Consider the following 13434-nt stretch of genomic DNA (forward strand, 5'->3'; position numbering starts at 1 on the left):
ATAATTTTCATTTGCTTTACTTTTCTCTCTTGTTACTCCGAGCGAGTACCGCATTTGTTTTAAAACAATATTACCTCAACATGGCAACAAAACAAGTTTCCGTCTGCACTTAAAACAAAAATCACCAACTGCAGTTTTCCCAGCTGGGACAAAAAAGATATTAAAATCTGCCTGGATGAACATACACGATGCAAACGGCAAATCCACAACTTCACAGTGACATGAAAAATGACATACTGAAGATCAAAGATATTCAATTTTACCATTCCACCTCTGGTCAAGACCAAACATGTCCCCCGATATAAGCTTGACCATAGACTGTGTTACATCGTGTTTAGAGACCATTTGTCCAGATAACCACATTGCCAAAACCTCAGGAGAAATCCTGATGTGTTTTAGCAAACCGGGGACTAGATGAGCATCAACTAGTCTGCATATTGAGCTAAATGTTCTTTAGAAATTAAAGTATGTTCTTGAAAGAGTGTACTTGACTTATTGTGACATTATTGTTAAAAATAGTCTCAAAATAACAATTATCGCTTTGCACAATATTATCGTCTATCGCAATAATTTCTGAGACAATTAATCGCATGGCAAAATTAGTTACCATGACTGGCCTAGTGTGGTGGAATTATGCGTATAGTGTAGTTTTAATATGTTACTCATTTATTAAGTTTCTTTTAAGTAGTACAAGATATATATTCTGCATAGTTAGAGTATTTCAGTAAGCTTGCTTTAATAGATTCATGCATAAAACTAAGTGTTCTGTTCAAGGCCTGTTTCAACTTTGGCTGTTGTTATCTCCAAGCTAGCAGTTGTTTTGACTAGTGCTACCAGGAAAAGGTTGTTTGTGTATGCTTAAAGAACACTGTAGCACTCTGAGCAGGGGCAGAGCTCTCGAGACCTCTCGCCCGCAACATCTGTACATGGCCAATAAATTGAACAGAAAACAGTTGATTTATAGATTTATTTCTCATTTGATAAATTCCACGACACCTAGACTCAAGTGGCTTTATATTAGCTGCCTTAACCATATCAATGTTTCACATAACATAACAATAAACCACCGTAGTTAACACACAACCATCAGCCACACAGAGAAATCATAAATAAATTGCAAAACTTCCATCTAAAATAAAATGAGAAGAACATCAGGCATAAGTTCTATTGCAGGACCCCCACAACCCCAAAAGATCAGGATATTCTTAATAAACACGTTGTATCATTTGAAATCTGTGTCTAATACAAGGAGGTTGTGTTCACTTTTGTAACTTACTGTATGAGTTTACACTGTAAATTACATACACACATATAATCCAGAATAATACGGCTTCAGTTTTAAAAAACCTCTTAAACACTTTTCACGTATTCATTATGCAAGTGATGTAAATCATATTTCCATCTGTTATTGAGCAATCTCTCAGATTTGAAGGATCACTGAAGCTTTTCATTTCCCGCTCTCCTGCCCCCTCCCATCTGCTCTCCCATCACCCTAATCCCCCCCTCTCCATTTCCCTCCATGCCCTTCACACAACCATGTCCCTGTACGCCTCACAGGCACCCCTTGACACACACACACACACACACGCCCCAGCAACCCACCACCACCACCCCCTTGTCTGGATGACAATACAAAGGACAGTAATTTCATGGCTAAGCAGGCCAGATAATCAGCAGCCATATTCCACAGCAAAAGGAAGGCAGACGCCGGCGCGGGTCAGAGTTGGTGGGCTGAAAGTGTCGGTGCAATCATTCTTATTAAATGCCTTTTTTTTTTTTCTGCATCTTTGTTTGCGTCTGTTTCTCATTTGCTTTCCTTTCCTGGTAATTTAAATTTAGCTCGCCCCCACCATCCAACGGCTTCCCCCGTTGAAAACAAACTCAGGTTTGCTGCATCATGATATCTCCTAAAATTGGCTCCATATGACACTGTTACCACCTGAACAGCAGAGTCAGAATGATCTGCATTCAAGTTAGATTCTCCGTGTTTATTCAAGAAATATCTACAGTGAAGTCAGTGAAGCAGCTAACTCCACATTCTTATTTAATCAGCTCCCAGATGAGATGTAAACAAAGCAATTTTGAAAAAAATAAGTCTGAGCATTCATTCCTAGCCGAGCTAATCGTTTTGCATTCTGCAGCGTCACGCTTGCATTCGCTCCATCCCAAAATGTTTTTGATCATTTACATAAGTTTGGCCATTTTATGGCTTAGCTGCAGTGGGGGATTTGTAGAGTATGGGTTTTAATGATGTTTTAGAGGGTAAATATAAAATAAATATAGCCCACGTAATATCGTCAGGGGGCTTTAAGAGTTGTCTGGTTATAGTAAAAGAAAAACCACCAAATGCAAATAGCAGAACTATGTCTAAACAAGCTGAAGTGTGTGTCATCGCTGCGAGTTTGTTGGTTTTAATGTGCTCATTTCTGTCTTGTGTGCTGCAGGTGTGTTTGCGTTCGGTTTGTTTGCCACAGACATCTTCGTCAACGCAGGCCAGGTGGTGACCGGAGGTCTCTCGCCTTACTTTCTGTCCGTCTGCAAACCCAACTACACTGGCACAGAGTGTCGATTCAATCACCAGTTTATCGTCAATGGTAACATCTGCACCGGAAACCCCATTGTTGTGGAGAACGCTCGCCGCTCGTTCCCTTCCAAGGATGCTTCGCTGAGCGTTTACTCTGCTGTTTACCTGACGGTGAGCAGAAAGGACTCAGTTCTACTTTGTCAACATAAATGGGAAGCTCTTCTTTCTTATCTTTTCCTCTTACACCCCGTTAAACTTTCAGTGCATTCACATTTTGGGTACAAAAAGTTATATGAAAAATTATACTCCAGAACTAGCTGAAAACATCTAGTTTGTTGTATAATTTAACTATTTCCTTTACTTACCAACAGCACCATTTAACACATTTACACAAGGCCATCTGGTGGCTAGTTTTCCACCCCACAAAGAAGGAATCTGCCATATGTCATGCCCTCACATCAACTGACCATCAGAGAAGACCTGGTCCTTGAAGGGACAGAAGTTATGGTTGTAAAACAGCGTTTCAGACAGAAAATGATGGCATGCTGCAGCAATTTGCAGTTTGAAATGACTAATTTTTTTTCCGCACAATTATTGTGCAAAAATCTTTTGTTAGCAGACATCCAAAACAAAAACCAAACCATTACATTTGATTTAAAGCTAATATATTTATTTGATAAACACCTCCAGAACTATGAATTTTTCTTACTATTCTAATATATATAGATGTATTTTAGATGGTGAAACGGTTTAGGGTGTGTTGTAAAATGTTATAGGATGTAAATGTAAAATGTTGGCAAATGTACATTTACATCTTATTAGAGGGGCTACTATCATCTTTTTAAGACAAATCTTTGCTATGCAAATCTGCGCCTCAGATTTTTTTACTTTCTTTTATTATGTTGGGTTTTTATAGAAAAACAGACAAAACAGGTAATATATTGTTTTGCAATATTTCACACATTCAAAGAAAATATTCTGTTTTGTAGAAAAAAAATGTTTAAAAAAACATGCCTTTTTTTTCATATCAGCACACACACATGACATGACAGAATAAGTGGGGATTTTGTCAACATGATGAATACAGAGAGACTTTTGAAACGTTCATATCCTTTTTTCGCATTGCTTGAGGTAACAACTCAAGAAAGAAGAGATACTGTAAGTGTAAATACTGGTTCATTTATTAGGTTCTTGTAATCTTTTATTCTTTGTGAAGAAAACCTCTTTGTTTTGAAAAGTTAATCCACACCTATGATGCAAGGTTTTCCCATCTTTCTCCCACTCTCTGTGGGATCATTTTGGTTGATCTGCGTCAGACAAGTCTACCTAAATAGAGGAGTATGAGGGTCTTGGGGAACATTTTTGGCAGTTGAGAACATAATCTGGTCTTTTTAATGACTCCCTTGTCGTCTTTATGTCTAGATGTACATCACCAGCACAATCAAGACCAAGTCCAGCCGCCTGGCCAAGCCCGTGCTCTGCCTGGGCACGCTCTGCTCGGCCTTCCTCACCGGCCTCAATCGCGTCTCAGAGTATCGAAACCACTGTTCAGATGTAGTGGCTGGATTTATACTGGGATCAGCCATTGCACTGTTTCTGGTGAGGACAAATGGATGGGCTAAATGTGTGGGGAAAGAGAGGACTAAATGAGATGATTATTCTAAGGATTATTACTTTAATGGTGAAGTTACTGGGTAAATGAAAGGAGAAGAGGTAAGACAACATAGTGCATAGATTGTTCTAGACTTGAAAAGAAACAGGTAATTTAAGGATAGAGTGCTGAAGTTATGGATGCATTAGCTGATTGGCTGGAATAAGGGAAGAGAAGAAAGGAGAGAAAGTACTGAGGTGGCATTTAGATTTCCACTGAGATCAGCAGTAGTTGGTCGAGTTTTCGATGAGCGTGGTGAGGAAGAGGTGGAAAAGAAAGTTGAGGTAAGTGTCGGGTTTAACCCTATAAAGCCAAACGTATCATATGTGATACGCAAAGTTTCTGGGACACATTGCATCACTTCACGGTAAAAACTTTGTTTTTACAAAATCCTGTTAAACACTATTGTTAAACACTACAAAATCCTGTTAAACACTATTGTTAAACACTACAAAATCCTGTTAAACACTATTGGATACTTTTCTTTAGGCTCCTAATAGTCAACAGGAAGCAGGAGTACACTATAATAATTTAAACAAAGTAATAAATGGTAACCCCCCCCCCCCGCGGGGGGAAAAAAAAAAAAAAAAAAAAAAAAAAATTGTAAGTTTATTTGTTACAATTTGGGCCAAATATTTTTATTACTATATTTGTTGCATTTTTATTACTGTTAAAAATATGTTTTTATTACCATTTTTAATAGGTTATATAACTATTTTGTTTTATTAAAAAATAATCTAATACAATCTGATGCTTCTCTCCAGAGGTAACAGATGTTATTACCGAAATATTAAAACATAAAATGTGCATAATTAACACATGACAGTGATTTCCCAGACTAGCTGTTGTCAAACCCCGTTCCACCGGTATCTACAGGAAATGAATGTGCCCCTCTCAACATGTGAGTTTTCATGCAGTGTTTAAAATGCAGGGCTCGTGATTACTGCTGAAACCCCAGAATCGTTTTGGGCAGTACTGAAAAGCCCACTAAGTAGGAAGGAAGGATTCACAAAAGGTTTATTTATCAGCCTCAGAGGCTTCATTACCTGTAATTGCTGCCGTGTCCTGGGCATCAAACAGGAAGGATTGCAGAGACAAAGAGGACGAGTCAAAGAGGAAATGTAGGCTTGTGATGTGGCCATTGGTTGCTTAGGGTGCTGGAATAGACTCTCATTGTACACATATCACAGCACTAGTGGTTTCTGTGCTCCAACAGGCATTGTAATTTGCACAGTGCCTTTTGAACATTTGGACATCCAGTATTTAAGAAAATGGGTAGGTGTGTGTAAACTCTACCAAGCATAAAAGAGACAATAGCAACACAAACTCAGTATCTTTTATTCTTTTTTAAACATGGTGGTTTAGCTTTGGTTCAGCCCACTGGTTAGATTCCTGAGTGGAGTCATCGTCACATTGCATTTACTTTAGCGTTGAGTCGGCCACTACCAAGTTACAATATGCTAACGTGTTTGGTTAGGTTTAGGATCTTTGTTTTGGAGAGCCAGATGTTACCTGAAAAATGACAGTTGAACTCTGCTGTAAGTTAGAAGAATGAATTTTTCCCCAGAAACCAGTGGCAGAACCGTTGACAAGACTTGCTTCTTCATGTGGTCGTACACATTTTGCTTCTTCGGGTGAGACCATCTTGACCTAAATTTTGAGATCAACGCATTGCACTGACTCATTTAGTATTCAATGACTTGTTTGTTCTTTTTTATGGTAAAGGAGACAAACACACTTCTTTCACACACTGACTTAATAACCTGAGGGCTTAATGATATGTCTATGAACAGATGGTTTTTAGGGTGTGGAATGAGCCACTTTTGTTTCTATATGTTCTATAGAACACATAGAAACATATATATATGAAGTAAAACCGTTTTTTGATTGTGATTTATTTATATATATTCAAGGTTGTTCATACATGTCTGTTTTTGCTGCATTTGGTAATGACCTGGAGCTTAACTGGATAAATCAAACTAAATGTAAATAATATGTTGTATTTTGAAGTTGGGAACACAGTCAGTGGTTATCAGTTCATTTCCGCATTTTTTAGGTAAAAATCGAACTTTTTGCTTTTGATCTAATACAGCATTTAACAGAGTACTATGGTCTTTATCAAGTTACTGTATGTGTACCTGATAGCTGCTTATGAGAATTTCATGTTAATATCGAGGCAAACATTTGTACTACCTACTTTAGATGAAACAGTACAAACAAAATCTTCTTTTGAATCATACTTGTTTGTTAAAAAAATCATATACATTTATAAATCTTAAGATTTTGGACTTATTTATCTAAAAAGAATATTTAATAAAACAGTCAATTTAAGTATAGTTTTTCTTAAACCTCCATTTGTTTCTGAAGCACAGCAATTTCCTGCATGTTAAAGAAAATATTTGAAATTACTAAATTAAAGATTTAAATAAAGATTTAAATTTCATTTTAACAAGATTTTTGTCTTGAAAGATTTTTGGGCTAGGTCAGCTTGACGTCCATCCTTATTCACTGCCATCGCTGTTAGCCACGACACTTTGTCTGGCGTATATTTGGTGATGCAGAGCGCTGCATACAGTCTATAACTTTGTATAGGAATGTGTTGCTTGAAAGAATATTAATAGCAGTTTCCTTATGTGGTTCATAATCAAAATCGTCAACTCAGAATTGACCTCAACTTAGCTTTCCAGAGGCTCCGAGGTTGTGACCGCTTTCCTTCTGCTGCTTATTTTGTAAAGCTCTAACAGAGCTTTTAGCTGCACAGAGTCTCTTTCTGAGTCCTCACAGAATGTGGCAAGCTTCATGGTGATATGTCTCTTCTAACTCATGTAATGAGTGATAAAGTTAAGGAAAAAAGTGCACAAAATGCTGTATAATTGTTGTGCATAACTGTTTACGGTCGAAAGCGAGTTTATTGACAATTCGGTTAGAAGATACCGTGTCAAGTTTGAGATATGGGAAGGTAACTGTAGGAGGTTTGTTGATGGTATAGATGAATAAATGCTTATATGATATTGTTTCAGTAAAAAATCCTTCCTATGCTTGCTGCTTTTCTTGTATTTTGTTTGTCTTGGCAGCACAGAGGTGCTTCTTGTCTTTGAAACACGAGGAAGCACATTTAAACGTAAGCTTTCAGAAACTGACCTTTAAAAACCGACATCCACAGACAGAAAGTCCATCATCACCTCAGCACCTTTTAAATAGCTCATTTCTGGCTTATTATCATTGCAACATGAACTGAGGTCAGCTTCATCTTTCCTACACACATACCTAATACTCCTCATGGAGCTCATCTAGTTCTTGCCATGTGTGAACGACACCAGTTTGATGGATTGCTATCCTGAGGGATATTAATTGATAAGGAAAGTGAAGAAAGCTGGTGTGTTTAAAACCCTTGTGCTGTCTGTGTTCTCAGAGAAGAAGTCTGAAAGGACTCATTAACTAGAAAATACCTTTAGTCTTTGGAGAGATTTGTCCTCAGGCAGCAGATTGCGGGATCAGTGTTAAGCTCTTGGTTTTGGCTCACAGGAGGACAGGTTTTTCACTTCATCCAAGGAAAATGTGGCACATGCTGTCTCATAGAAGTAAAATCCCATCTAATTCACTGGGAGTTACAAAATGTCCTTTTAATTCAAGTTATGTTAAAATGACATATAAAAGGTTTACATTCTTTGGGGTATTACACAAAAAGACAAAGTTTTTTTTTTTTTTTTTGTCATCTAACTCTCACATCCTTTAAGAATCTTATTAAGCACCTTGTAATAAGACCTTAAAGCCACCTGGTTTGTTTGGCACCTAATTTAATCTTGCAGCAAGGTTTTAAAACGCTAGGTCAAATTTCCCTTTTGCTTTAGGTGACAGCTTAGCAGGGCTGTTTGCCTCTGTGACAGGACACAGAATGGAAAGAAGCGGTCTGCTAAGGTCTGGGAGAGGCACATCCATTGACTTAAAATTAGACAGTGAGTGTTTGACAGCAGCTACACCGGCTGACGGCCTCAACTTTCTCCTCCAGAAATTTGTCTTCAATCTCTAATTCACCTATTTTCTTGATTTTGGAGGACTTAAAAAGTCAGGGTCCATGAACTGTCACAAACAGAAAAACCTAGAGAAACCTCCAGCGGTGAGCCAGTCTGCTTCATCTCCTTTACGCTGCCGTAGGGCATGGGTGGTGTCTGGTGGGATGGGATCTCCTTTAGGCTGCTGACTTTGATTAACTGGAAGATGTGGGAGTTCACAGAAGCTGGAACCGTTTTTTGCTTGTCTGGGTTTTAAAAGAATCCGACTCATGGGCAAATAAATTGAATGTAATTTGAGCACATACTCACATCAGGCTTTGTTGAGGTGCTTTATGTTTTAAAACCATAGAGAATAATTGAAATGGTTCAAACTTAAATATGAAGTAATACATAATTGGAAATTAAATAAAGCTTAGTAAAACATGTAATTATTCCAGGTTGCAAGCCTGCAATTTTGCGATAACTGTATTTTCCTAATTTTGTAATTCTCCATAAAGAAAGGGTCTTATTACAACCCAGCAACAACATAAACATCCCATAAAGGACTTTATGATCAGATAACACGCAGTGTATGTGATTATTGGCAGAAAGGGTCACACAGTGTTATTGTACTGCTTACAAGAACAAGTATTGTCATTATTATTGGTTATAAATGTTAGTGCAGCGTGGTAAACACCTACCCAAGGCCTCAGGGCTGTAGACAAAGCAGTCAGTGTTTCAAATGTCCCCATAAAACAAGAAATTCATGAGAACAAAATAAAAGCCTTTGCAACTTTAAGAGACTGTTATGATATCTGACTTTTACTGGCTCGCATCATGTTTGATTTATATTCACCCATATAAACTTTATATCACTGCAATAACTGTTCTGAAGCTGAAAATATGGCCGCCTATCTCCAAAAAATCTCTTGGGTGCTCTTGACTTTTTTTTTTATTGGAGTTTATAACTGCCATAGTTATAAAACTGACTGTTTTATTAAACGTTCAAGAAATCACACACCTGCCCTCTAAGTCTTCATGAATTCACGCTGTGATTTCGAGATAAAGTGAAGTACTAAATTTATAGACTGTGGCGTTACATTTGTTAATATTACCTTCTCTACAAACACAAACTTCATGCAGTTTATCTGTGTTTCCAATTACGGACAGGTGAGGCTGTGGGCAGTGAATATTGTAGCATCAAGATGGATCTTTTAGTTCTTCATCAGAGTTCATTCCGCTTAGTGGACTGGTCAGTCGGCTTATGAGAAATCTTCAAAATTTTAAGTCTCTGTGACTTTGCAGAGCAGCTGAACCTGATGACTGTCATGAGTCTGACAGTTATGTTTTAAGTGGAATAGCCGAGCAGCTGTAAGACAGATTCATGTGAAATGTGTTAATGTATACGTAAATTGGGATATTCATGAAATACAGCATGTGTAATCAGTGACTTTATCAGGTTCATATTGATCATTTTAAAGTTTACTGATGAGATGTTTTATTTGTTTATATCACACCACACTAGTGGAAAAAGACAAGTGGACCATAAACAACCATGAGTCTCTGCACTGATCTAAGTAACTAAGGATGTGAAGACTACAGAAAATCCAATGCTGATTTAAACTGAGTGTCTTGTATCTAGACATGTCTCCAAATTCTCTGAATCTTTTCATATTTGGCCCTTTGTAGAAGATCATTAGACTAGGAGACATTTTTGTGGAATTGCACCACATTTTGCAGTTTGTGGAAGACTGCTGAACCCCTGGCTCTTTATTTCTGAGCAACTCTGCCTCTCTGAGGTACTCTTTTCATACAGTCATATTATAGGCCTGCTGCCAGCTAAACATTATAGAACATTTTTTTCCCCAACGTTTCCTCTTTACTTTTATAGCACTTTGTTGCACATGTCCAATTTCAAAGTTGTCATCAGAGTAAAAAAAAAATTCATAAAAAGTTATGAAAAGTAATGCATTTTAGTTTTATTGATATTTACACAACTGAGCAACTTTTTAGAACTGGGTGTCTATTTACATGTATTATTATTATTATTATTATTATTTTAATTATTATTATTAAGTATTATCAATGTTAACATGATCTGTTAACATCAGTAACAAAAAAAACATTGACGTTTAAATAGCTGATCTGATTTGAAGTGCAAATATTTATCTGTTTACATTATAATATAAAAAATGTCAGACATCAGAGCATATTACGATCCAGTCTTATGCAGATCTTAGTACACAAAAACACGAGCATGGATGGCGTCTTTTTGTGGGATTGGTAGGATTTGTCGCATTTCTGTATCAGCTGTACTCTTAACGCCGACCTCCTCTCATTCTTTTCAGGGTGTGTGTGTTGTAAACAACTTTAAAGGTGTCCACGGTTCAGCCGCGAAGCAGAAAACTGAAGACTACCGCGGCCTGCCTCTGATGACTTTCCCCCGTGTAGAGAGCCCCCTGGAGACCCTCAGCGCACAGGTAGCTAAAAACACTTAACCTGGATGCACAACTACTTTAAAGTGTGTGATGAGTGTTATGTTTCTCTGTGAATTGGAAAAACTTCCTCAAAGTTTTGGGCTTTAAATGACAAGCTTCTCTTTTAAATTGTGAATTTGGTGTTCTGGACCTTTTCTTCCACTGTGATGGGAAGCAACTAGTTTTTATTGTCTCTGCTTTCTATCTGATGATAAAGTTTATTTTTTAGTCCCATTTTCTTTCTTTCTTTGTCTTTTTTACACACAAAAAAGTGACACATCAGGCATGATTTTTTTTTCACCAAATTCACAGGATATTACACAGAGCACTCCTTGCACCACTTTACCACTTAATATTGACCTTTCTCTTTCTATTCATTTCCATAACTTTCCCTACTCCTTCTTCCTTCCATTACATTCCTGCCCTTATCTCTCTCTATACTTATACTCCCCTTTTTTTTTTTTATTCCTCCCTCAACCTGCATTTGTTTTAGAACCACTCAGCATCGATGACGGAGGTCACATGACTAAGGGGGCAGCACCGGGTCACGTTTGCGTCTCCACAGCACTTCCAGACACAATGACGAGGACGCATGCCACGTGGCGCCGAATGCTTACTAAAAACACTCCTGAATTATCTGTTTCAATCACCTGGGGGGAGGACACAATACTCCATGTTTGTAATGGTTTTCATGGGGTTTGGCTATTCTTAATTATGTCCACCAAGAGGGGAGGATGACTCCACAAAGCCAACTTCCTGTAAGCACAGAGCATTTTGTTTTCCCAGGTATGTGAAATCCTTAAAAACATGGGATGTTTCTGTCCTCCAAGGTGTGCTGTTTTTAGTTAGAGGATGGTGTTTTGTACATTTTGTATGAGCGAGTGCTGTAGCCTCTCCTGACTATGTTAAACCCGCACACTTCCTGTCAGTCGATTCACTCTGTTTTACATCACATCCTGTCAGCTGAAACGCGACGTCAGTCACCGCCTCCATCACCACTCCGTCTGAAAACTCTTCAAAGAAAAAGTTATTGATGTTGTTCTGTGGTGTTTGTCATTTGTACAGAAAAAAAAAAAAAAAAAGAAACCTTCTTTTTATTATCTCTCTGTACATTAACTGACCGTTATCGGGTCATATTTTTTAAGGATTTTTTTGTTAATCTGTATGACTATTATGATCCATTTGGACCTGTTTGCCTGCTGTAAACATGGATATGTTTTGGTGTCAGTTTAGGTGCTTTGGGGACAAAAAAAAAAAAACTCTTCTCCCTTTTGGAGGAAATGTGAGAAAGAGTCAGAGATATCACCTGATTTACAGACATGGGGTTGGGCATCACTTGATATTCACAAGTATACTGTATATATCAGCAATATTTAATATATCACTGACTAAAGTGCTCGATATGAGTCGTCATTCACCTCAGTTTCCCCTTATGTTGATAAAAACATCTCTGTCGCATGTCCACTAGGGCTTGCCAGTGTCAGATCTACACAGAGATTCCACCACTGTGGGGTTCAAAAATAGATATAAATACATATTCCAGTGGAAGAAATCCTCATACCTGAGACAGATTTGTATTGAATGAAATCGAGATATTAACTCGAAGCTGGACAAGCCCTTTTTGCGATGGCTCCTGCTCCACCTTTCCTCCTCGAGGCACCCCTACCCCTCCCCGACCCACCAGTGGATTGTGATGCAATGTTGTGACTCCTTTTCCTATTGGAAGATATGCCCAGCATGAAGAGAGAAGTCAAGATGTTTTATAGATATTACTCATGATCATTGTGATTATAACTGTCTTTTACTTTAAGAACAAAAAATAAAAAGGCATTTCATTAGAAATGCTACATATATATATTTTTTTTCTCGGTTTGTCCAAAAATTAAATAGCCAGTAGCAAACGATGTGCTGTCTTGTGATTTTTATTGTGTGTGTACAGTGGAAAAAAATACTCAAAAACATGACCAAAGATGGTTGCTGTCCCGTCTTGACAGCGTTATTAAGTTACCTCGATGGAATAAAAGGGAAACATTTCTGTCTTTGTGTTTGTCTGACTTTTCAAAGATTCATTTTAGTTCTTTTTTTTATTTTTTTTTTTATTTGCAGCATATTAATCCTTCCCTTCCTTGCTGGCTCATCTGCAGCTTAAAGAAATGGTTACATTATCCCTCTACTGAAGAGAATTCCCTGAATTTACCCTGAAAACAGATGTCAGGCTTAAAACAGTTCAACACAAGATTGAGCTGAAGGATCATATATGGATATGTCTCATACGGTTGACAATATAAAAAATGGAAAGTTTCCTGGAGCCCCAACAGGTTGAGGAATGTGCTTGAACAACTTAACTTAAATTGAGAACAAATTTGTGTGTGCAATTTCAATCTAAAAAAAACATGAGCTTCCTTATTTTTACTTAAATCTGCAGCTGAAAGATGATGTTCTAATAAGATGTTTAAATGGTCAATAATGATAAACCTTTTTGTTGAATCCTCTGTGGAAGCTGTTTCTCTTTACTTTACACTCCTTGCAACCACACGTGCCTCCCAGACAGGTGATTAGAATGCGCATGGATATGCTAAAATCAGGTTCTTATTGAGTTCTTGTGTTGATTCATCCTGTTACCACCACATCGACTTCTCTGGCGATTATGTCACCGCAGAGCAAGGCGTACACGCACAGCGACACAAAGGAAAGCTGACGGCTCAGCCAGTGCGCTCTCTCTTTTGCTCTGTCAGGTATTCATTTCAGCTCTGACAGCCGGCGCTTACCCTGCAGACACACTGGTTAAAT

General features: G+C 37.9%; 1 protein-coding gene across 1 annotated transcript in view; it reads left to right on the plus strand.

The window, feature by feature from the left end:
- plppr1 (phospholipid phosphatase related 1) overlaps nucleotides 1-11170 on the plus strand; it is a gene marked incomplete at both ends in the record, with an annotated part of 31812 nt that extends 20642 nt beyond the window's left edge. The window contains 4 exons of the mRNA XM_079256639.1: nucleotides 2445-2695; nucleotides 3947-4123; nucleotides 10516-10647; nucleotides 11138-11170. Of these exons, the coding sequence (XP_079112765.1) occupies nucleotides 2445-2695; nucleotides 3947-4123; nucleotides 10516-10647; nucleotides 11138-11170 (593 nt within the window). The remainder of the gene's footprint in view (nucleotides 1-2444; nucleotides 2696-3946; nucleotides 4124-10515; nucleotides 10648-11137) is intronic.
- Nucleotides 11171-13434: the final 2264 nt, after the last annotated feature.

This window comes from Telmatherina bonti (genome assembly GCF_933228915.1).
Source record: "Telmatherina bonti genome assembly, chromosome: 17".
NCBI classification, from domain to species: Eukaryota; Metazoa; Chordata; class Actinopteri; order Atheriniformes; family Telmatherinidae; genus Telmatherina; species Telmatherina bonti.